General features: G+C 36.4%; 3 protein-coding genes across 6 annotated transcripts; all 3 read right to left on the bottom strand.

Annotated features, from left to right (window-relative positions):
• Positions 1 to 2,778: 2,778 nt before the first annotated feature.
• mrpl35 (mitochondrial ribosomal protein L35) lies at positions 2,779 to 6,287 on the bottom strand. Of its 2 annotated transcripts, none has more exons than XM_079852489.1 (4): positions 6,195 to 6,287; positions 5,393 to 5,552; positions 3,166 to 3,310; positions 2,779 to 3,026 (listed from the first exon to the last, which is right to left on the bottom strand). In XM_079852489.1, exons 1-4 carry the CDS (start codon positions 6,223 to 6,225, stop codon positions 2,838 to 2,840), a joined length of 525 nt encoding a protein of 174 aa, XP_079708615.1. In that variant the 5' UTR covers positions 6,226 to 6,287; the 3' UTR covers positions 2,779 to 2,837. The 2 variants fall into 2 exon arrangements, with proteins under 2 accessions (XP_079708615.1, XP_079708614.1); XM_079852488.1 differs by having other exon boundaries at positions 6,186 to 6,281.
• Positions 6,288 to 6,978: 691 nt separating this feature from the next.
• On the bottom strand, positions 6,979 to 15,365 carry LOC307147611 (uncharacterized protein). Its single transcript, XM_079852480.1, has 9 exons — positions 14,973 to 15,365; positions 12,688 to 12,831; positions 12,469 to 12,607; positions 12,302 to 12,390; positions 11,865 to 11,928; positions 10,691 to 10,779; positions 10,358 to 10,470; positions 9,994 to 10,150; positions 6,979 to 8,124 (listed from the first exon to the last, which is right to left on the bottom strand). Exons 1-9 carry the CDS (start codon positions 15,019 to 15,021, stop codon positions 7,967 to 7,969), a joined length of 1,002 nt encoding a protein of 333 aa, XP_079708606.1. The 5' UTR covers positions 15,022 to 15,365; the 3' UTR covers positions 6,979 to 7,966.
• A 435-nt stretch (positions 15,366 to 15,800) lies between these two features.
• Positions 15,801 to 23,638, bottom strand: nt5c1ab (5'-nucleotidase, cytosolic IAb). Of its 3 annotated transcripts, none has more exons than XM_079853392.1 (6): positions 23,308 to 23,638; positions 21,781 to 21,948; positions 21,513 to 21,642; positions 20,141 to 20,263; positions 19,866 to 20,050; positions 15,801 to 17,259 (listed from the first exon to the last, which is right to left on the bottom strand). In XM_079853392.1, exons 1-6 carry the CDS (start codon positions 23,389 to 23,391, stop codon positions 16,879 to 16,881), a joined length of 1,071 nt encoding a protein of 356 aa, XP_079709518.1. In that variant the 5' UTR covers positions 23,392 to 23,638; the 3' UTR covers positions 15,801 to 16,878. The 3 variants fall into 3 exon arrangements, with proteins under 3 accessions (XP_079709518.1, XP_079709519.1, XP_079709520.1); XM_079853393.1 differs by lacking the exon at positions 23,308 to 23,638 and adding an exon at positions 23,014 to 23,180; XM_079853394.1 differs by lacking the exon at positions 23,308 to 23,638 and adding an exon at positions 22,973 to 23,163.
• Between the last annotated feature and the right edge of the window lie 1,676 nt (positions 23,639 to 25,314).

The following is a 25,314-nucleotide window of genomic DNA, read 5'->3' as shown; positions in this document are numbered from 1 at the left end:
GTATCATGGAGGGGACAGCAGTGAATCAACTCTAAAAGAAAAGCATAGCAAACACCATATGTTAGAAAGGTGTTTTATACTGTGAAAATGATGACAATCCTAATCTCTTAAACATGCTTTATCAAATTCAAGGTTTTATGTATCTGAGATCTTGTAGCTGTTCAAATGGTTATATCAAACTTCACTGAAAAAAAAAAAAATCTGCCTCAGGAACAGTTTGTCATTTTGTCACAATTTTAATTGTGAAATTATCTACAGTGCAAAAAAAAAAAAAAAAAAAATTCATTGGGGTAGTGATAATCTGGTTGGCGTTCTTTTTGTTGGCTTTGTGTTTCCAGGTTTTACAGCAAGATTAAAATGCAGCATTTGTTCCTCGATGAGATAGGTATGATTTTAAAGTGCTCTGAACCATATTTGGCCTTTTACATCAGATTAAAACAGCTGACTGTTGCTTCTTTAAATATTCAGGTCATTAAAGGCACAAACTTTGAAATTTCATACCATGTGAAGAGCAGTGTTGGGCTTCTATCATTCAGTAGAAACATTTACAGAATAAATATTTATGAAGCAGTGTTAAAGGGACAGTTCACCCAAAAATTACTTTCTAAATTTACTAAAAGTACTAAATTTACTCTCCCTCAAGTTGTTCCAAACCTGTATGAATTTATTTTTTCTGCTGAGCACAAAAGAAGATATTTTGAAGAGAATGTTTGTAACAGTTGATGGGGCCCATTGACTTACTATACTATGGAAGTCAATGGGGTCCAATAACTGTTTGGTTACCCATATTCTTCTAAATGTAATTTGTGTTTAGCAGAAGAAAGAAACTCATACAGGTTTGGAACAACAAGGTTGAGTAAATTATGACAGAATTTTTGGGTGAACTATCCCTTTAATTTTGTCAACGACATTTTATCACTGACAAAACCGAGACGATAGCTAAATAAAAACCACTTTTGAATGACTAAAAGTATGATGAAAGTCTCTTGATATTTTCATCAACAAATGAAAACGAGACGAAAGTGTTGTTAGGGAGGGACGATTTGTGAAGAGATCCAGTAAGAACTGATGTCCACATTTGAACACAGATAACTTACCCGGCTGGACATAAGTTGACATACATTTGCTGCATGTCTCATAAAACGTTAAAAAATGTAAACGTCTAGGATAAAGAGCAGAGCAGACATATGGGTAAATCAGCAAAAGCGTGACGATGCGAAAGAGCTCATGACTGAATTGAATTCTCTTTCGCGCTTGTACGGACAAATACACACAAAATGATGGTTAAACAGCCGTTTTGGCGAGTATTTACATAAACATAGTCGGTTATGTCTTAAGTGAACGTAATATGATAATATGAACATAATATGATAATATAAAGTATGAACTTAACCCCATTTTTGTATTATGGAGCCCTTAAAGGGACATGTAGGCCTAATGGAAAAAATAAATGAGACGGGAGAAAAAAATTATATCAATGCTTTCACGCTGTCTCGCAAATGTTTTGCGTTCTGCCGATAATATTTGTGTTCGCTAGCCATTTTTTCCCTCCCATCTCGTATATATTTCCATAACCATGTCCCTTTCGGGGCTCCGTACTATGTCAACAATATGGTGTGAAATATGAATCTCGTCGACTACTCTCTGCATCAGCAATCTCTAATATAAAAATTGAGACATTACACACGTGTGCTTAATCGTGTCAAATGAAGATATGTTTTTAAATTCAGGGACTTAAGTAGAGGCTGTGCCTTTAAAGACTATTAAAGTCCTGGCTATCTGTTAAAACCCATTTGAAGCTGAAATAATATCATGTATTTTTGAGTTGAACGTGCCAGGTTTTTCAGAGTAGGAGTCAAAATGTCTTTTCACTATCCTCTTAAAAAACATAACGGCTTGCAGCAGCATCTCCATATTCCACAGCTGTCATGTCTGGCAGGCCAGAATATACTGTATGTCATTGTTCAAGTCCTTAATTGAATAAATCTTGAGTGAAAAAGACAGAAGGCGATGTAAAAGAGTGAAATCTCTGTTTTAAAAACCTCAATATGTATCAGCATTCAGAAATTAAAAGGTGAATGTGAAACCCTGTGTCCTGGTTCTTATTTAATCTGCAAAATACAATATTTACTTTTATTTCCTTCCCTTATCCGGTGTAAATAATAACAAATAAAATATGAATCCATTATATTTTTAACATTAAATATATAATCTATATGATTACGTATATAAATGACGACTAATAAAACTAAATCAGCCACTTATTCACTAGCTAATTTTTTTGACTGAACACATAAGACAACAGAACCATTTAAATCACAAAAAAATAAAATGTTAAAATCTTATTATCAATTGATTAAGTTTCTACAGAGCCCCTAAAGGGACATAGCAGTGGAAAAATATGATACAGGAGGAAAAAATATATTTCAATGCTTTTGCGTTCCCTCACAAACATTTTGTGTTCCTCCGAGAAACTTTGCATTCGCTCGCAAAACTTTTGTGTTCTTTGCAAGTGAACGCAAAGTTTCTCAGGGGAACGCAAAACTTTTGAGAGAGAATGCAAAAACATTTAAATTATTTTTTTCCTCCCTTGCATATATACATGCAAAAACGTATCCGCCCATTGCAGAGGATGCACATTATTCAAATAAATAATTTTTGAAATTTACACAATAGAAATAATTTATTTAGATGCATTTACACATGATGAATCCTCAAATATTTTTCAACCGTGAATTCATACACGCGTTTCAATAGAACACAACAGAAATACAGATACACGTATCAGACACGTCTTTATTGGCTTGAAGATTGAAAAGAATAAGGTTAGGAGGGTTTTACACCTTCAGGTTCACTCTATCATGGTACTTCTGGTACGGGTCATTGAGGTACCAGTTCCTTCTTTTCCAAAAGGATGTTGTCATTTTGTCCAGCAATTTACTTTGAGTTTTATTACAGAACACATGTTCTCTCAGGCGCTTCTTCCGGGCTGCTGACTTTTTCCACAGCTTTTTCTTATATCCAGCCTAAAAAAACAACAGCATGATTTAACACACAAAGAACAAGTTTCAGTTTAGGTCATTTACGTAACAGCCCGGATTTCCAACACGATGCCAAAGAATTGTATGACAGGAGAGCTCTGAACAATATGTGAGCATGCTTTACCTTTCTCCTCACCCACAGGCCACAGTGGAGCCTGAGAAACCTCTGAACCACCGACTTCACAGACTTCCTCTTGCCTTTCCTCAGACTGTAGTAAGTTAAGTTCCTGACTGGCTGGAGCATCAATGAAGGGATGAGGGGAGTTACGCTGCAGAAAACAAAACCTCATCATTACAAAAACAGCAAATCTTCAGTCAAAACACGCAATTAGATAGACAGATAAAGCTTTAGAGCATATAGTCAAACCTTGGGAAAATAACTTTCACTAAATCTCTGAAGCTTGTGTGAAATTGCTTTCATCCACCTTGTTTTTAACACAAGTAAGCCAATTTCATCATGAGAATATGCAAGAGCTCCGATTCATTTTATGCTATTGGTACATAACTGGAAGTATATACAGTGCTATGCATAAGTTTAGACACCCATGCTAAAGTTGACTAAAAAGAGGAATAAAAAATCATCTTTTGGAAATTTAACTTAATGCCTTAATTAAAAAAATTAGGAAAAATCCAACCTTTAAGGACACCAATTTTCTTTGTGAATGAATAATGTATCGTAAATAAATAAATGTTCTTCCTTAAAATACAGGGTGCATAAGTTTGGACACCCCTATGTTAAATTCCCATAGAGGCAGGCAGATTTGTATTTTTAAAGGCCAGTTACTTCATGGATCCAGGATACTATGCATCCTGATAAAGTTCCCTTGGCCTTTGGAATTAAAATAGCCTCACATCATCACATAGCCTTCACCATACCTAGAGATTGGCATGTTTTTATTTCAGTTAGCCTAATAGCTGGTTTGATTTGCATTGAGAGATGATCTTATGGAAAGTACTCCATGCCAATCTCTAGGTATGGTGAAGGCTATGTGATGATGTGGGGCTATTTTAATTCCAAAGGCCAAGGGAACTTTATCAGGATGCATAGTATCCTGGATCCATGAAGTAACTGGCCTTTAAAAATAAAAATCTGCCTGCCTCTATGGGAATTTAACATAGGGGAGTCCAGACTTATGCACCCTGTATTTTAAGGAAGAACATTTATTTATTTACGATACATTATTCATTCACAAAGAAAATTGGTGTCCTTAAAGGTTGGATCTTTCCTAATTTTTTTAATTAAGGCATTAAGTTCAATTTCCAAAAGATGATTTTTTATTCCTCTTTTTAGTCAACTTTAGCATGGGTGTCTAAACTTATGCATAGCACTGTATGGTGAATAGTTTCAAGACAAATGATGAAACTATTTGAGCTATATAAATATAAAAGTATAACAAATACCAGTCTGCAACATCAAGCTGCATAAAGGACTGCAATATTCCATTAAAAAAATATGAATTGTCCATTTTGATTTCATGTTGACTAAGTAACTTACATTTTAAACAATATTGCCAATTCGTTTTGTTTTGTCTTTTGCTTCAACAAAAATGGTTCCTAACAAAGTAAAAGCAGAATCAAATGTTGTGCATCCCAGAACAAACACAGAAAAAGGTTGTTTTCTTGTTTAATTGAATCAGAGTTGTAGAACGAATCGGTTCAGTGAATGATTCAATATGGACAGTCACTTGTCCACGTCGGAGATTAATATTTTGTAAATAAAGTGGTAAATTGTGTTTTTTTGAGTCACATGGATTACTTTAATGATGTCTTTACTACCTTTCTGGGGCTTGAAAGTGTTAGTTGCGTAGCTGTCAATGGAGGGACAGAAACCTCTCAGATTTCATCAAAAATATCTTCTTTTGTGTTCTAAAGATGAACGAAAGTCTTACAGGTTTGGAACGACACGAGGGTGAGTAATTAATGACAGAATTTTCACTTTTGGGTGAACTATCCCTTTAAACACAAACTCTGGATCAAACTCTGAGTTGACAAGGAATGTTTATACTGAGCGTTGTGAGCCCGCTGAACCTGATCTAAACCAGGTTGGATTTGTATGGTTTTGTCAACTGTAAACTTACCCTGAAACTCAGAGTTTGTTCAACTAGCTTCATGCAACAGGACTCTGGGGAAAATCATTCTAAAGGCCCATTCAAGACAAAAGATGATAACTTTAACAATAAAGTTTTAATAATCATTCTTATTCTATGAGAATAGGGAAGGACAAAGCTATAACGACGACGACAGTTGAAATCACTCTTAGAAGGATTTGTTTTTCCAGCTGATGAATGATAAAAACATTGACAGCCAACAGACAGACTGACAAATGTGTAGTTCATCAGGCAATGTCTTACCGACTCAGCAGGCCAGTGTGTTGTACGGGAGCAGTGTGAAGCGGAAGCGGTGGTCTACAGACGTGTCTCTGCACTACGGCTGAGAAGCGAGCGGTCTGAGAGAGTCTGACAGCGGGGGTGAGACAGTCTCTGCCTAAAACTGACAAGGGTCTCAGCAACCCTGATCATCAGAGGAGAAACAAGTGTTGTTAACAGATTACAGCCACATCAATACTGACAAAAATACCCCTTATGAAAATTACTACTAATAAAACCAACAACAAAAAAACATAGTTAAACCATTATAACCACAAATTAACAATCGAATTTCAAAAAAACAATAATAAAAAAAAAAAAAAAAACCTGGTTACTATAGTTATACCATGGTAACCACAAATTAACCATGGTTTTGCTACACTTACCATAGTTTAGCCATGGTATTTGTAGTAAAACTGTTGTTGTAATCAATCCGCCAAAAAACATATTACTGTTACTTTTACTACAATAAAAACATGGTTAGATTTCGTAAGGGTAGGGGTTTAGTGTTGTCTAATGAAAGATTTTAAAGCAGTATGACATTCTTCACATGCTACCACAATAATATAACGACAATGTAACCAAAAATATAGCATTCACGTTGAATAATATAAAATAAGCTTTAAAAATTCAGTCTAGTGTACAAACGGTCTCTTCACACATTGTAACAGACATAGAAACCGTTAGAGCCGTATTCCAATGCACACCAACTTTAAGAGTCCATAGAAACTCGTTTTCACTTTAGCAATGTATTTGTGAGATACATTTAAATATGTACATTTCATACCTGACAGACCTCTCGTCAAGGTGGCCGCCATCTTGAACGCCGCCACTGACGCATCAACTACAGTGGACGGTTTGGACAAAAAGAACGCGTTGCGAGAATACACGGAGTACAAAGGTCCAACCAAAAAAATCAACTAAAATTGATTCCTAGAATGCAAATATAACAAAAAATAAATAAATAATCGAGTTATTCACCTCTTTTAATTACGCTAAACACTAGATATAGATATAGAAAACTATGAGGCAAAGGATGCTGGCTTTGTTTAAACAAATAAGTAATATTGATAAGATAACACTGATATTTAAAATCTAAAAATAACAAAGCAATTAAAACAACTGCAATATGCTCTTCATTTAACATTACCATATGACAAGCATCTATTTATGCTTATTCAACAATATATAGATATGTACCCTCTCTGTTCTTTTTTGTTTGTTTGTCCATTTTCTTTCTTTTTCTGTAATTTATTTTGTATTGCTAATCATGTGATGTGTTCTTCTGATGTAATATAAAAGTTAACCTTGTATGCCATTTGTTGGAAATAAAGCATTCCAAAAAAAAAAAAAAAAAAAAAAAAAAAGATAAAAAAAAGAAAGAGATAACTGATATTTTCAGGAAAGAAACGCCACTGAGAACAGTTAGTGTTAGGTTGGGTAGGTAAGAATTGTCTAAAGAACTTTTTTTCAAATTGGCTTAAACTGTCTTTATATACCAATACATAATTAAAATGTAAGTACTTTGAAAAAGAGAGAATAAAAATTGAGTGACTATAGTGTATTTAATCTTCAAAAAGCACAGCTCATTAATTCCGACCGGGACGAAACAAGTGATTGGCTTGCGCGACTGTCACTCTCCGTCGCCATGACTACCGCCGCTATTACTGGCTCTGCCCACGTGCGCGCAGTCGCGCACCCGTTTTTAGGTGGGAGTGAATGGAATTAATGAGCTGTGTTTATTGAAGATTAAATACACTAGAGTCACTCAATTTTTTATACTCTATTTCAGAGTACTTGCATTTTAATTATGTATTGGTATATAAAGACAGTTTAAACAAATTTGAATAAAAGTTTTTTTAGACAATTCTGACCTACCCTACCTTTGATTTTCGGGAAGTAAAAAGTTGGTTAATCTAATCTATCTTTCTGAAGATATGTGTCTTTATTTTTGTCATATGACTGGTCAGATAATGAAAGTACCGTTTGGGAATTTCTGAAGGGAAGTTTCAAAAATCAACCATCAAACTTGCATAGAGACACTACACTTTTATGTCAAAGTTGTGCAAAGCCGTTTATTCCAGTATACAACAATGGAAATTGCCCAAATTTTGTTTTTAAAAAGTAATCACATGTTAAATACATGAAATATAAATGTACCTCGAGGACCCCAGGTAGTCAAATGTAGTGGTACCAACAAAACAAAAAAAACACATGTGAACAAAATAAGCTTAATCCAACAACATAGTCCAAAATTCTTTCAGTGCCATGGCTTAACTTAACATCTGGTGCTAAATTAAACAAAAGAAAACACCCCCCAAAAAATACTGAATGGTTTACTCTTCAGACTCGAAAAGCAGTCAGAATCAAATCTATAAAGATGTAACTTCATAACATGGTCAGTAGTAAACAGGTTTAAAAATGGAATTCAGAAAAGTGCGTCTCCATTCATAAATATTTAATAGTATCTTACCATTTTTAAGCTTAGACCAGTTCAATAAAAGTTCTAATAGAAATATTCAGACAAAATATGTGCAGCTGGAAAAGTACGAGCTAATGTCACCAGCCTGCATAAACAGGCTCCGCATCACAGGGGATTCCGTAGAAGCGACCGGGTGGCCTGTCTTTCCGCAAGAGGGGCGCACGGGCGAGGGACAGCTCACTGTCATTATCTCTTCTCCTCCGCAGAACCAAAACGATGATAAAGAGAAGACCCACTGTGGAGGAGAAGAAGAATTAAGTCAAGTCAAGTCAAGTCATCTTCATTTATATAGCGCTTTTAAAGGAGAACTCCGGTCAATTTTAACATTGAGCTCATTTTTTTGTACATTTGGAGTGCTGTCAATACAGAGAACAACGACAAAAATCAGTGTTGCCTACACCGTGTTATCCTCTTTTTAAAATTTGCACCCTGTTGACTTCAATGGGGCAAGTTTTAAACCTGCTTTTAGCCTCTTAACATCCTTGATGTGTCATTACAAGTGCACAGGCCATGTGAGTGATTCCTTCAGAGTGAACACGAGTGAATCTGACTGCAGTAGATGTGAAAGATATGAATAAAAGTGATGTTATTTCAGCCAGCGCACATACCTGTATTTACATCCTGTTTTCAGTTGAAGTCCACAGTAGTCGATTGTCGAGTTCGGGCGCATGATCGTACGTACTAAACCTATGCGCGTGAACTCGACAATCGACTACTGTGGACTTCAATTTTAAAAAAGCACTCCAAATTTACAAAAAAATGAGCTCAATGTTAAAACTGACCGGAGTTCTCCTATAACAATGTAGATTGTTTCAAAGCAGCTTTACAGAGACAAACGTATAATTTAGGTAACAGAGATTGTTTTGGCTTTATAGCGGTTCTTTAATATTTTGTCACTTCGGGATAGGTACGCGAAACGAATTTTCCCGACAACGCTTTCAGATTAGAAGAGGGTGACAACTGACCTTCTGTTAAGCACTAGAGCTGCACGATTCTGGATAAGTTGAGAATCATTTTTTTGCTTCAAATAGAGATCATGATTCTCCCATGATTCTGATCAGACAACTAAACAAAATAGCATGTCATTTACTAGAGGTTCTGACAAAATGTTAATTGCTGCAGTCTATTTAAATAGTTGAATTAATCTGCATGAAGTATTAAAAAACAGTTTGAATGATTCATTCAATGCATAAATAGTTCACTTGTTTCTTTACTGAATTAATCAGCGTTTTCGAACAAATCTCTTGAATCAATGATTCAATGAGTAATAGATGTTTTAACAGTCACTTGTCGCCACCTACTGGTGTAATGATGTAATTGACCGTCTCTATTTGAAGCGTCAAGTTACTTTCAAAAGGTGATCAAGTCTGTTTTGAATGATACCATCGCTATACATAAGTGTTTATCCAAACTATAACCTTTTATTCCAGTACTTCTTGAATATTTGTAACAGACGCAACCATACTGTGATGTTCAAAAGACTGTTTGTGAAGCCGTTTCATATCTATACATGACAACTGCTCTCGGTCTCAGCGGCAGCGCCAACGCAGATTTGAATGTTCACTGTGATCATACTTTCATAGACAGGCGAATCATTGTCATTAAGGAATGAGATCGCATTTAGGAATTAATCGTGCAGCTCTACTACGCATCGTAATAAAAATGTTACAGACCAATCCTATTCCTGACCGATTCATAAATAAAATGATAGCGTTAGTAGCTTTAATTTGTATGACCTAGTAAAGATGCGGTCACATTTACTGTTGTTCTGTGAATTTTCATGGGCAAAACCCAGTCATTTCGACGGGAATCCACACAGTGGGGAATTTTGCGTGTGAGTGAGACATTTCCCTAGGCAGATTTCATGTTTTTAATGGATTTTCTGCATTGACCAACAGAAAACTGCTTGGTTTGAAAGTGACTTCTGTGTGAACTGTGCTTCATAAATCACTACACTATTGACAATAGACTTTTTTAACTCAAATAAGGGGGCAGAACTTAGCAGAAAAGCCTAATAACTGAATAAACTGAAATAGACATTTTTCACATTTTGGTTGGGGAACGAAAGTTCAATTGAGAGACGATGTGATGTGAATGTGCATACCTCCTCCTCCAATAACAAGCAGTGCAATGGTAACAGGAGCAAGTTCACACGTCTCCCCAACCTTTCTGAAGAAGGTCTCCATGCAGTAACCAGGGGCCGTGCTGCCCTCGGGACAGAACGCGTCAGCGGGACATTCGATCGGATTTACATCAGGACTCTGGAGCATATAGACACAGGCACATGTATTACATGACATATAATAATGACAAATATTTTATGTTGGTCATTTTCTTAGATAAACAAGGAAGTAAAAATCTACAGTCTCTACAGTAAAATCTTTGTGTTCAAGCAAGAGGAACAAGTCCATTGGTAACAGTAAAGAGTGTATGTGTGTGTGTGTTTTTTTAAGGAAGTGATCACTCACAGGGCAGTAATGGTTTTCAGGACACAGGTCACAGTTCTCCTGGCCCCTGCGAACCTGATAGAAACCACTGCTGCAAATCTGACACATGGTTTGATGGGAAGGCTTGTGCATTCCTGTCAAAAAATATCAACATCATTTGAGTTTCATAAGTGTACTGGGGAAATACTGATTTACTTTACAACAAAGACCTTTATTCATGTACTGATCTACGCCAAAGCTAATTTCATCATGTTTTCGCAAGTAGCTTTTGTCATGCGGATGACCTATCGCCAAATTTAATATCACTAAAGCTTTCATATAATTTGAGTAAGCGACATGGCTAAAAGAAGAGACCTGGACGACAGGGCGTACAGTCTTTGGCAGCGATCTGAAGAGCCTCTGAGCCTGCAGGACAGATCTGGCATTGGGTACAACTGGAGGAACTATCAGAAAGGGAGAAGGGGAGAACTGTAACAATGAAAAAAACTCTTTACAACACATTATGGCACAACATTTATTTCCATCAAAAGGTGCATACATTTTTGGTCAAGATCTTGTATTGATAATGCAAGAGTCCAGCGCTCTGTAAAGTCTCCTCCAGCACATCCCAAAGACTTTCAATGAATTTAAGGTCTGGACTCAGAGGAGACAATTCATGTGTGAAAATGATTCTTCATGCTCCTCACAACCATTCTTTCACAGTTTGAGCCTGATGCATCTTTACATTGTCATCCTGGAAAATGGCCATGATGTGTCTTCCTACATGGTTGTTTAAAGGGATACTTCACCGATTAGCATTAAGCTTTGTATCAGTAGAAACCCGGCAGTATTTTTGAATGACCGTGCTCCCCTCCCTCATGTCCCCCTGAGACGAGAGATTTCTGTATTGTGTGTCTGGAAAAAAACCTCAGATGACACAAAAATCGTCATTTTGCGTCATCGGAGGCTGTTTTGTCCAGAGGCGAGAGACTACAGCCAGTAGGAGGATCCATAGGGGGATCTCACGATAAAACGCCGTCTTTTCAGTTTCGAGTCGACTAATAGCCTAGTTGTATCATTTCTTCCGATACTGCCCTCTGTAACCGGTAGGCGTGGCTTGGGAGTGGCCTCGTAGGGCAACGAAGCAAGTGCATTCTGGGAGTTGTTGTCTTTCATCCACATGAGCCAAAAATACGTTTTCTGGCTTTTCTCAGTCGAGAAGGCACCAACTTCTAAAATAATTTCACATTTCTACTACATAAATTACGCAATTTAAATACAAATTCATCTTTCCAGCGGTGAAATATCCCTTTAAGAAATGAAAAGCTACACACTCCATCAATTACGGTTAGAAGAACAGTAACCAAGCATATAACGTGCAAGAAAAATAACAATCACTGCAATAATGATCCAATCATAGACTTTTAAGTGTTTGCCTATTTAAATCCAAACAGCACTTTTTTTTTTTTTTTTGGATGGGCAGTTTATATATATTACTTAAAACCTGAGTCATACATTTTATGGTGCAATGTTCAGAAAGGGAACTTACTTGCAGTACATGCCTTGTGGACATGGGTTACACAATGTTGAATTTTGCAAAGATGTGTAGAAACCTAAAGCAATAAATAAAGAAAAAAACTTTAGACTTTTCCATTTGTATCAAATGCTTAATAAATGTTGGAAATTTCAGATTACATTTAATGTCTCACACATAAGCAGAAAAATACATTATCTGCCCATATCTTATTTAAGACACTCAGGTATTTTAGAATTTGTATTAAATTATACATATATATTTTATATAATAACAAAAACAAAATAATTTCTAATGATATTCTATAAAATATAATGATGTAAAATATATTATAGATAACTTGCATTCCCTTTATATTTCAATATGTAGTATCTGTTTATTTTCTCCGCCCCTCTATATGTCAATTGATTTATATAGAAAAGCAGAAAATAAATGAACACATCACTTGTTACCTGGTGCGCAGGCCCTGCAGGAGACGGAGCCTGTGTTATTGCTGTAGGAACCAGTAGGACATGCCTGGCAGACGGGGCTCCCTGTGGAACTAATGGAGGAAAGACATTATTAGAGCCTTGGCATGGAAAGAATGCTTATGCTTTGAATAAACATAAACTCCTCTCACTTGCTGTAAAACCCAGATGAACAAGGCAGACAACCCTGCTGTCCTGCGAGAGGCTGATAGAAGCCCTGGACACAGAGAAGACAGGCTCCAGGTGACACACACAGGCCCACATCAGGACAGCAAGAACACAGCAGAGTTTCTGAGAACACACAGAGAAAGTGTGTGAGCTTCAACATGTGTGGAGCACTTTAAATCAGCACTGAATGCACATGAGCCCACCGTTGTCGTAGTAGGAGCCCGGAGCGCAGGCCGTGCAGGTGGAGGTGTTGAGCGAGGAGCAGCTGGGAGACGCCGTGGTCACGTTAGCACTGACTGTGGTGATCGTCACAGCGGGACTGAGTGTTGTCTGACTCATCACCACTCCTACAACGACAGATCAAAAACTGCCCTCAAATAAATCATATGACAGAATGGTCTTAAAAGCAAAATTAAATGCTTTTAAAAGGCAAGGTAGGTGATTTGTTCCAGAAACATTTTTTGTTATGCTGGTTGAAAATTTCTTCTCATCCTGTTAGCAATCACCAAGTTAAGAGGTATAAATGTTTTTATATGTATATACATCGTCTGTGGAAGGCGTAGGACCATAAAATGAAACAATGTCCTATCTGCCTATCAGCGTATGTATTTCCATACCTCCGCGTCTGTCACGCTAATCAAACATTTTGCAGTCTCTCGTGTTAATCAAAGAACAAAAAACAAAGCAAAATCACTCTCTAACTGTAATTGTAAGCATTAATCTGCAATTTTTACAATGAAGACTATCCAGTGTTATTTTACATTTGATTACCTGAATATACTGTATACCCACTAAAAAACTTAAAGCCGTGTTTATTTTATATCTCTCTTTATTCTATTGCATTTATTTGTGCTGTTGTTTGCAATTTGTTTATTTGTTCTTATTTTATTACTTTTTATTAATTTATTTATGAAAATAAAATTTTGCATTGAAGAAAAGTAGAATTTTGTTTGTATATCCTGTCAATTATAGTTCTTTGAAAGAAAATAGTAATCTGGAAAAATCTGTATTGGCTGGTCACAATTACAAAATAATCAGAATCGGCCAAGAAAATTGCAATCGTGCAACTCTAGGCTACTTTCTGGGGCTTGAAAGTGGGAGTTACGTAGACTCTGAATGGAGGGATAGAAATCTGTCAGATTTCATCAATAATATCTTCATTTGTGTTCCAAAGATGAACGAAGTCTTACGGGTTTGGAACGACATGAGGGTGAGTAAATAATTTTTGGATGAGCTAACCCTTTAACACTATACATATCTTATGAAGCACAATAAAAGTCACAAATAATACATTATTTCTGGCTTATTTTGGCTCAGTACTGCTCAACCTTTTGACAATGTTGGTTTAAAGGTTTATTTTAACGGCATCACATGAATCACGCTCACATTCCTTTGACTGTGTGTGTGTGTTTTTTTAATTGTCTGTTGGAGTATACTGTAAATGACACAACATGCTTGTTAACCATCAGCAAAAAGGCAAACAGAGTCCTTATTGTGATCGTAATCATATTAGCCATGAGGCGGTCACCCTCAGCGACACAAGCTCCCACTGAAGAAACACAATTATTTGGAGGAAACGCTGGTCATATGACTTGATTTCACTCCAGAAATACTAAGAGAGGGACCCAGGAACCATTTCTCTGTTCTTTTCCAAGCCTTTATAACTAAGAGACTCTGAAAAACATGTTTTACTTGACTCTTACTGACATGTTATGATACTTTTCAGCTCATTTGAACACATTCTTTAAAATACACAAATGAAGAGGTTGACAAATCACAAAGACATGGCCAAATGAATGAATCAGGGGTCATAAAAACGTAAAAATGTCACACTACAGAAAATTGACTGCATGCCATAACGCCAATAAACCAAGTACAGTCTTTGTTTACTATACAGCAGAGTTATAGATTTTGGCACAAATATTTGGACATATTGTTAGGTTAAGGCCTGTTAGATTTCACAAAGAATGTTGTTGGTAAAACCCCTCAAACTAATGTTGTCTCTGTATTGAAAGACTGATGCTCCACCACACCACAGTTAAAAATGGTGAAACCTCTGGTTAATTTGTTGCAATAGATAAAAATGGTGTAAAATTATTTTAAAAGGTCAAGACCCAAACACAATTCCCCTTTACACACGAATATCTATTTTTCCGGATATAAATATTAAACATTAGGTTAATAAAATACACATAGATAGATAGATAGATAGATAGATAGATAGATAGATAGATAGATAGATAGATAGATAGATAGATTGATTTAATATTGGGTGGGGACATGTTGTCAACTAGTAGATACAGAGAGAATATCTGACATTCAATAATAATCAATAAACAATGAACAAAATGTTGCTGCCGTCCAACAAGAGAAACAATTTAAATATTATACTGTATGTTTTAAAATATTATCTAAATAATAAAAGCTAAATAATAAAATGCGTTATGAAAGCATTTTAAAAGTCTCAGATGTTCTGTTGGAAACTCACCCAGAACACAAGCGGCGACGAGAACAGACAAAACCCCCAAACGCTCCATGATCCAGAGATTTACTTCAAGAGTCCTCACATCTGTTTATCCATCTGCATTCATCACGGTAGACGACAGCATTAGTAAAAGAGTGTAATATTGGGAACTAATGAAGATTTCTTCTCTCGCTCTCATTCCCTCTCTCATCAAAGTCATATGACACTAATCATGTGATCACATTCCTAAACACAGACTGCGTACTTGCTATTATTACCTTACTATTTTATATATACAGACCTCTTATACATGAACTAAATACGACCCAGAAGTTAGTCGTAATATTTAAAGTGGGTGAAACATTAACCAGCTGGACACGAGTTAAAAGTCCAACAGAGTTTCTCAGAGATTGTGCTGAAGTCCCGCCCTTAAAACAGGACCTTAAAGTTACCATGGTAACTGGTAGATTTTTAGATTTAAAAAGATTTTTAATCCTATATATATATATACACACTTACGTACTGTAAATATTTACAAATATGCAAAGTGATTTTTGTATTGTCTATTGCCCTCAAATTTTGCTTTACACAAGTGACAGTAGAAAATTATTAAAGCTGGGAGACCAGCTAAAAGACCAGCTATCAACCAGCCTAGGCTAGCTTTTAGCTTCTTTTTTTCCCCAGCAGGGTAAAGAGGGCAGCATTTTTGTTTATCTACCGTTGTGTTCCAAATCTTTAGTTGATATCGCAAAAATTGAAGGTCATATGAAATTTTGTTTCGGCGCTATACCAAAAATAGCCATCGAGTGACACATTTTCCAATGAATTTTTTTTTTTTTTCTTTTTTTTTTTGACGTGTTCTCCACTGATGAATTAATTTCTGTCACAATATCGCTTCTATAACAAAACAGTCGCCAAATATACAACATTGAGTCTCAGAGCTTTCCAACTATATGCGTTTTGTCAAGATTAGAAACATTTTGGATTATAAAATAGTTCAAATGTAGTAGCCTACCTATGTAACATGACACCGCCCATAGGGGGAGGAGCCCGCTAAGGTTTTAATAAAGTACCCTTTACATGGTAGCCTAATGCAATGTCCGATTTCAAAACTTTTTTCACTTGAGGAATTTTGAGTTTTTAAGCTTTCGAATGATACCTGATTTATGATAACTTAAATATGTGATAAAAAAAGGCAATAAATAAAAGAGAGCCAAGAATCCCGCTAACCAGACGGTGGCAGGAGTTAAGGGGCTAATATTCTGAATTGAGAGAAATTATCGTCTATTTTTCAGCATATACATTTCCTCTTCACTGTTTATTATAGGTTTCAGTGCAAACATTGACTTGAGCATGCCCTGAGTAACACATTGGTTATCACCATGATAACAATAAAAAGCAAAAACTAAGCCAAATTTGTACATAAGTGATAACACTGATGAATCAAAACACTGCATAACTGATATGCACGGATAGAGGCTAAATACAGAGAAAAACAGCCCTTTATGATGAACAATCACAGAGATGGTCATTCAAAACTGCAATATAACAGCCGGAAATATGTATGGCCAGAAGTGTTAAAGGTGATATTTATGATATCCAACACAGCATTTAGTGCATTTTAGCTTCAGATAAGTTATACTGTGGCAAAATAAATTAAATAACATGTAGTTTTACATTAGAACAGAAAACCGTAAAATACCACTTATATAACAGTTCCTTTCTCTGTTTCTTTATGGCTTGCTACAAGCAAGTGAACAACCTCAGAACTATGATGTTCAGTACAGATGGTCTGTCATGGACAAACTGGTCCATTTTTGGAAGATGGAGAAGCAAAACTCACACAGTCCATAGCAATTTGACCAATTACAAAGAAAACTGTAAAAATATTAAAGGCTTTGCTTAAATGAATCACTTGATAGACCAGTATTCACACTAGCTGCTTGGCTGAGAAGTCTTTTTTTACTTCCTTCCCTGTCTTTGATGGAAACCTCTGGCCAATTCCATAGGGAACATGAGCCGCCACAGTTCCCAGTTCTGCCGCTCCCTCCACGTGGAACATCTGATCATCGAAGAAGATGTGAGGTCTGATCTTTTCCAGCATGGGGCCTTTAGGGGCTCCTGCCAGGAAGAGAGCCTCGTCTGTCTCCAGGCCCCATGAACGCAGCGTCTTGAGGGCCCGGGTGCCTGAACTGGCTGCACTGCGAGCTGTAACCAAATAAGTGCGGATGGGACAGTCCAAGCGCTGGCCTTTGGCATAGAATTTCTGTTGCAGTCTCCCCAGAGCTTCCAGGAACCCTTTAAGAGGTCCCTATAGGGGAAAAAAAGATAATTTCTGTCAGAAGTAGGGTCGTCACGGTACCAAAATGTCAGTAGTCGGTGCCAATACCAGTAAAATGACACGGTTCTTGGTACCAGAGCATAAACTGTTTACTCGTCTCTTGGTTATCAGTGTCAATCATCGCAGTTTCCGATTCAATCGCGCATTCAAATTGGCAATCCAGAAACTTTGCAATGGAGCTATTATGAAAAACTAAACTTATATTCAGATTGTGAATGGGTCATAAACAGAAAGCAAGAGAAGAGCCCTCCCTTTATAATCAATTAGCCTGGGTTTCCCCATGCTGCCTTGAGCGCCGCGAGATTTTATTCACGCTGCTAGGCAGCCTGGACACCATGGACCAGATTTTCCCCTCAAAAAGGGAACCAATCACAGAACGGGGAGGGAGCAGCAAGACGATGACGACTTCTATGCAACACACCGAAGCAGTTTGTTTATATCTATGGATCCAACATGGCATCAGACGCGAAGTTACCTTTCGATGCAGCCTTAGATAGTGTTCTAAGTAGTTTAGAACGCAAGTTTATTTCGTCTTCTTCCTCGTCGAATTTCTGTCGCTCTACATACGTCATCTGGTATAATTGAAACGATTGGCTATGAGCTACGTACAGGCGCATTTGATAGACATTCGTAGCGCCCAATAAACGGCTCTGGGCATTCGTAAACCACGCCTCAAATACGAGAAAATGAACATGTGGTTCCCAGACCACGTCTCAATGAGAAAGAGGTCTGACGTTAGCCAGGCTAATAATCAATTAGGGTTTACACAACACCACTTTCAACTAAAAACTGAACTTTGAAAACGGGTTACAAAAAACGACCGTTATCGTCTGTGTGTAAACTACTAAACTAGAAACTGTTCAGTCTATCGGCATGTAGTGTTTCTTTACAAAGTGACATCGCCAACTACTGGCCTGGCAGGAGAATACAGCGTTTTTAATAGTTTTCGCAGAGCCGTGTGAACGGGGAATCGTTTTGATAACGTTGTCGTCTATATGTGGAAAACGCAAAGGAAAAACGTTTCCGTTTTTAGTACATCATTGTTCTGTAAATGTACCAAAAGACTGTCAATCTCTAAAGCGCAAGCTCACTGAATTCTGCACTCTCGCAAAAACTCCTGTTATGATAAAATTCTGTATTAATTGTACAATGAATCTCTTATTTACATCATGTTTACGCTTTGTTGGTTATAATTAAAAGATACACAACCGTGCAGCTCACGTTAGACAATGAATCTCTTATTTACATCATGTTTACGCTTTGTTGGTTATAATTAAAAGATACACAACCGTGCAGCTCACGTTAGACAAAACAAAACCTTGTGCGTTTTCAGCAGCGTTAAAGGGTTAGTTCACCCAAAAATGAAAATTCTGTCAGTAATTACTCACCCTCATGTTGTTCCAACCCCGTAAGACCTTCGTTCATCTTCGGAACACAAATTAAGATATTTTTGATTAAATCTGAGAGCTGGATCACTCCTCCATAGGCTTCTAAGACATTATAACTTGCTGGCCCAGAAAATGCATTAAAGACATCGTTAATATAGTCCAAGTGACTACAGTGGCTCAATCTTAAGTTTATAAAGCGGCGAGAATACTTTTTGTGCTCAAAAAGTAAACAAAAATAACACCTTTATTCCACTATTCATTTCCTTCTCTGTGGGCCTCGAGTGAATTCCGTAGTGTAACAGCGTAGCGCGTCTGTGTTGTATGTCACCACGCATCACACACATGACCAGCGTCGGCCAATAGTGAGCTTGTGTGTGACGTACAACACAGACGCGCTACGCAGTTACACTACGTGAACTCACTCGAGGCCCACAGAGAAGGAAATGAATAGTGGAATAAAGTCGTTATTTTTGGGATTTTTTGTACACAAGTATTCTCGTCGCTTGCTAAACTTAAGATTGAGCCTCTGTAGTCACTTGGACTATATTAACAATGTTTTTACAAACTTTTCTGGGCCGGCAAGTTTCAATCCCTTAGAAGCCTATGGAGGAGTGATCCAGCTCTCAGATTTAATCAAAAATATCTTAATTTGAGTTCCGAAGATGAACGAAGGTCTTACGGGGTTGGAACAATATGAGGGTGAGTAATTACTGATGGAATTTTCATTTTTGGGTGAACTAACCCTTTAAGCGGATCCTGGCTAACTTACTGACTAGCACCTCTGACAGGCCATTGAGTTGAAGCACTCAACAGATAGGATTGTGATTGGCTACAATGCTTAACGCTTGTAAAACATGCTACAAATAGAAACCTTTGGCGCTCAGAAAGCGTTCCAACAAAAACGAACGACAGCATTCAAAAGCAGACTATCAGCGGGTACCAAATAGGCCTATAGGCGTACTGCGGAAATGCTGGTCCCGTCAGCTTGTTTTTAGTACCGACTGGTACCGATTGTACAGGTGTTCAACAGGTGTTCGTTGTACAACCCTAGTCACAAGTATAATATCCTTGTTTTCTTGTGAAAAATCCTTGAAATGTTGAGAACTCAAAATGTGAATGACGTTTGCTGCAGTTTAAGAATTCACAGCATGTTATATTGCACTGCTATTACATTTAAATTGAACATACATGATCAAGAGGTTTGTTTTCATGGGCTTTCTCGTGTTCAAAGAACTTGTCCAGTCCGTGGGCTTTGTAAATTCTCTCCGACTCATCCGAGAAGAGAACGGCATCTCCATCAAAGGCCACTCGCAGCTGAGTCTCCGACACCTCTGTGATTTTCCCTTGTGAGAATACTGTAGCTGCTGCAATTCCTAACACAAGGAATTGCACATTAAAACAATATTAGTATATTTATGATTCTACCGTTCTAAGATAATGAAATCCCCAAACGCTCCACTCACCTTCTTCAATGGCTTCTCTAACTTTCAGTGAATCCGCTGACAGATAAAGGTTGGTGTGGTACGCTTTCAGATAACCAATAGGGCTGTTGCCTCCAGTCATGCAAAAGCGCTCTATAAACAGCTCTGGAAATAACAGACAACATAAGACATTATTTACAGTACACCTTTACATAATTATAGAGAGGACTACCTCCAAACTGAAGTGCGCTTAAAAAGAAACCTCAACACAATCTTTTGATCACTGCAATGAGCTCAGTTAGGCATGAATTTAGCATCTGTAAGGAAACATCCTGTAGTTGCACTAAAAAGCTTTTTAAAGGATGTCAAATGTAATATGTGCACTTGGATGGTTTTTGGATGGTTCCTCCAAAATTGAAAATTCTGTCATGGTTCATTCACCCCCATGTCATTCCAAACCTGCATGACTTTATAAGACAGTATGTTGAAGAATGTAGGGAACAACACAATTTCGGTCGCCACGGACCTCCATTTTATTGTTTTTCTTCCACATAATGGAAATCAATGCGAATCAAAAATGTTTGGTTACCAACTTTCTTCAAAATATCTTCTTTTATGTTCCACAAATCATACTGGGGACAAAATGATGACAGAATTTTCATTTTTGGGTGGACTATCCCTTAATATATTTAATGTACTAATTTTAACATATTTTCACATTTTCATAATAGAACAGTTTCATTCTTCTTTCTAAAGACTCTATAAAATCAGTCATTAGATTAATTGCAGTTATTTTATTATATATAGCTTTAAAGAAACAAATCTGCATTATTTAAAAAAAAAGTACATCTATGCTATCAACTTAATACAAATATTCTATTATAAAAAAGTAATAATTGGCTTTTATACTGTCATTAAGTAATACAAATTATTAAAATATACAATAAGGTGTCATTTGTTTACATTAGTTAATAATGCATTAGTTAACACGAACTAGCTAGCTTTATGTTTTTACAGCATATATTAATGTTAACAGATATAGCATTTGATGTTTAAAATGTATTAGTAAATGCTGAAGTTAACTTAGATTAATAAATGCTGTATTAGTATTGTTCATCTTATCTAATGTACATAAATTAAACCTTATTGTAAAGTGTTTCCAAATATTTTAATAATTGACGATATAAAAGCCAATTGTTTAATTCAGGAAGAAACTGTGCTAATATTTTCTCACAGTACAAATGGGCCATTATGTATGAAAATATAGAGCTGCTTTTATACATCAGGAATGGAGTCTCGCATGGGTGTGTCCTTATGTTTCAGAGGCCGTGGCATTAAAACATTTTAGAGTTTGCCATGTTTCAAAGGGACACAAATTCCTGATGTTTATCCAGTCAAAGATCTTTTGACCTACGGTGATGATTAATTGAATTTATGAGCCGAAGTCCCACATGAGCATGATTGCTGGTCATCAGAACCACATCAAAGAGCTCTTCACTGTCTGGATACAGATCTCGGAGTCGAGCATTCACTGCCTCCACTGCCTACACAAGACAGAGAAAGCATTTCACTCATCCCTTCTATATCCATGAATTCAGTAATTATCGTCCTTAAGTTGAGATCATAGTTTTTCTCATTACTGATATCATAGCTGTGTGTAAGTACATTCGAACAGGTTTGACCTTAACGAAGGGGAAAGCAGGTCCGGGTGTGAATGGCTCGTTCTCATGTTGGATCTGATAGTTCAGGTAATCCTCCATTCCCTGTTGCTCATAAATGTCCTGCTCCTGATCCATATTGAAGAGGGCGCGGGAGGACACCGCAATAGTGATGGCATTCTGAGGCTTTGGCTGAATAAACATAATGTTGCGTTATTGAAAGTAGGACAAATATTTTTGATTACTATTTGAGTGTTATTTCAAATAGATTTCAAATTTTGTAATAAATAAATAAGTCTATCCATTTACAGCTGATGATGTAAAGACAACATTGTCAACAATTCAACCAATTTCAAATAAAAAGATAAATAAATGAAACATTGGTCAGGAACTAATTTTAAATGTATATGGATGGATGAATAGATGGATGATGTGCAATAAGACCATAAATTGATCATATAATAAATAAATAAACAAATAACATGCAGACAAAAAAAAGTCAATAATTTCGGATGTTTTAGACAAACGTGTATAAAAAATAAACAAAGACCAAACAGTTACCATTAACAACATCAAATGTTAAATAAATAAAGACTGTGCAATAAGACCAAAAACTGCCATTAACAACATCAAACGTTATTTACATATATAAATTAATAAATAGCAGTGCAATAAGATGAGAAATGTCAATAACCAGTTTCGATATATAAGTACTGAATAGTTCAGTACTTAATAAACTTAATAAAACTGAATAATCAGTTTTTAGACAGATAGATGTATTAATGTTATTTACACAAACAAACATACAAATAAAGACCAAACAATTAACATGAACATCAAATGTTATTTAAATAAATAAATAACAGTGCAATAAAACCAAAAATGTCTTGGTTTTAGACAGGCAGGTAGATATTAAAATGTTATTTACACAAACAAACCTATAAATGAAGTCGCAAAAATTCCCGTCAACATCAAAAGTTATTGAAATAAATAAATAATTAGCAATACGACCATAACATTGCCAGTAAAAACATAACATGTTAAATAAAATAAATAAATAACTTTCCACACAACTGTGGAAATAAATAAACAAGTACATGTTTGTTCATTGCAATAATACCAACAAGTGACTTGACTTAAAAACGTCTTTTCTCGTCGTCAATCGCTGCGTAATCTGCGTTGTTGCGTAATCAAATCACGTCCAGTATAAAATCACCTGGTCATAAGCGTTTGTTCATATTTTTCAATGGCTCCTACCAAACTCCGCGTTACGATTTCGTCTCGGATCATAGTCCCCTTCTGTTAGCTGCCTTGCTATTTTGTTTGTTGATACAAGCTGTGTTTTACTCCCATTTCACTGTTTTCCTCAATGGCATCACTGCACCAAACGCGTCCGCGCGCGCGTCTGTTTAATGTCTCGCTGTAGGCGCGCGTGTATTTTTAGAGGCATTATCAAATGCAGATTACTCTGGTGAGCTCAAAACAATGTTTTCCATCACGACAAGTAGGTGCTATGTTGGTATATTATAAGGAACTTTAATACAGACTCACCGGTTTAGGTTTCTTGCTAGGGCTCGATTGGTTCTCCTTCCTCTCCCAAAAAGTCTGCATCTCTCTCATCAGTGGTTTATTCATGATAAACAGATGAGAGACTGATGGTCAGAATGTATGACCCACACACACTGAGCAGTCACATCCCCACCTGAAAGCAATCAAATGAGCACACACACTGATATAGCTGCATTCATCCTCACCATCACATCTCCATCATCTTCCAGTTCCTTCCAGGGATCAATGATGGAGGATCTCCCTGTGGCATCGACTCAGCCGTGGACGTGGGTGTGCAACAGTGCTACAGTTTGTGTGTTTACATCATCTGTGCAAATGGAGGACATGTGTTTTGTATTCTGGGGATGTTTCCATTAACTGCTGGTGTTATGAGGCACCTAAAAGACATGCTTGAGTGGGGGAAAACCACATGATTGGCACTAATGCACAAGAGCACTTCATAATGACTCCAAAGACATACACTACTGAGTGCATTGTATTATTCATAAGGCTCAAAATAAGGAAAAGGTTTAGTCAGGAAGATTTTTTTTTTTAAATGTTTTGAAAGAAGTTTCTTATATGCTCATCAAGGCTGAATATTTTTAATCAAATACAGTAAAAATGGTAATACTGTGAAATATTAGGCTACCATTTTAAATAACTGTGTTAAAATGTAATTTATTCCTGATGGCAAAGCTAAATTTCCAGCAGCCATAAGTAGCATAAGTTCATGATCTTTCAGAAATCATTGTAATACGTTGATTTGGTGCTCAAGAAACATTTATTATAATCAATGTTGAAAACAGTTGTGCTGCTTTTTTTGGTTTTGAATTCTTTAGTGAATAGAAAGTTCAGAAGAATAGCATTTATTTGAAATATAGATATTTTGTAACATATAAATGTCTTTACTGTAATTTGAGCCATCCTTGAATAAAAATGACAGAGACAGACAGATACACAGACACAAGAACAATAGCAGAGACCTCCAGTTATGTAAAGAAAACTTCATTTATTACTTTCATTGCATGACATAAATACTTAGTAGACTTTGAAAAGTTCTTCTTTACATCTTATTAGACTGAACCTGCCATTACAAAATAAGAACAAGCTTTGAATAAATAGAGCAAATTCTCTCATTGTGATTCTCTTTATACAGAAAAAAGTAATTTTGTACATATATAATTTCATTATTTTTGTTCTCTGTAAAATAAAACATCTGTATAATTTTAAAGACTCATATCTTATTTTCAATACAAAAAAACAACAAAGCAAAAAACAAACATAGAATGAGAATCAGAAGAGGGCACAAATCAGAAACTGAGCTTATCACATGACAGGCTGGAAGTCGAGTCTGCAGACGGGAAGTATTCAACCTTTGGCTGATTCACAATCTCATTTCAAATCATAGAAACATTCCGTAAGTAGCTGTAAAAATCAATCCTTCAGTATCATGCCGATGTACAATCAAGACATTCCTGAGGAAAAGTCATGATATCAAAACAGGAAGCAACGAGGAAAATGACAATTGTTCCACTCAAATGTCAACTTGATCGTACCGCTCAATAAAGATGAAAATCTGTATTCAAGACTATATCATATTTACCCAGAAGTGATCCTAAAGCTATATCCGGCTTAGTGTGCAACTGCAAATGGATTCCAGGTGTCAGGTGAAGCGGTCTATCCCAATACTGACGGAACCACAATCTATGGAAGCTGCTTTCTGCCAATCAATAAAACATAAAAAAAGGCTTTTTATCTCACAATCCTGACTTTATAAAACACACAATTGCGAGTTATAACCTCAAAACTGCCAGAAAGTCCAAATTTGCGAGAAAAAAAGTCAGAATTGTGAGATAAAAAGTCGCAATTATCTTTTAAATTGTTTTATTCTGTGGCGGAAACAAGCTTCTTTACCAATCTATTCAGTGGACTATAAGAGAGTTATATATGGAAGCTTGTTTCAGCCACTGAATGAAAAAAATAAAAAGTGAGTTTTTATCTCTGACTTTT

This window comes from Squalius cephalus (genome assembly GCF_949319135.1).
Source record: "Squalius cephalus genome assembly, chromosome: 20".
In the NCBI taxonomy this organism is placed as follows: Eukaryota; Metazoa; Chordata; class Actinopteri; order Cypriniformes; family Leuciscidae; genus Squalius; species Squalius cephalus.
Note: the sequence above shows the minus strand (reverse complement) of the source record. Positions and strands in the feature narration are given on the sequence as shown.

Bases quoted from the DNA above. Each gene is read 5' to 3' on its own strand.
- mrpl35 (XM_079852488.1), bottom strand. From the start codon at position 6,225: ATGGCGGCCACCTTGACGAGAGGTCTGTCAGGTATGAAAT. The intron at 3,311-5,392 runs GTAAGACATTGC...TGTTTTCTGCAG, and splicing joins CACACTGGCCTGCTGAGTCG to CGTAACTCCCCTCATCCCTT. The intron at 3,027-3,165 runs GTAAAGCATGCT...TTGTTTTTTTAG, and splicing joins GCCTGTGGGTGAGGAGAAAG to GCTGGATATAAGAAAAAGCT.
- LOC307147611 (XM_079852480.1), bottom strand. From the start codon at position 15,021: ATGGAGCGTTTGGGGGTTTTGTCTGTTCTCGTCGCCGCTTGTGTTCTG. The intron at 12,608-12,687 runs GTGGGCTCATGT...GTGTGTTCTCAG, and splicing joins GGGCTCCTACTACGACAACG to AAACTCTGCTGTGTTCTTGC. The intron at 11,929-12,301 runs GTAACAAGTGAT...TTATTGCTTTAG, and splicing joins CTGCAGGGCCTGCGCACCAG to GTTTCTACACATCTTTGCAA.
- nt5c1ab (XM_079853392.1), bottom strand. From the start codon at position 23,391: ATGAATAAACCACTGATGAGAGAGATGCAGACTTTTTGGGAGAGGAAG. The intron at 21,949-23,307 runs GTGAGTCTGTAT...ATGTTTATTCAG, and splicing joins CTAGCAAGAAACCTAAACCG to CCAAAGCCTCAGAATGCCAT. The intron at 20,264-21,512 runs GTAGGTCAAAAG...TGTTATTTCCAG, and splicing joins AAATTCAATTAATCATCACC to AGCTGTTTATAGAGCGCTTT.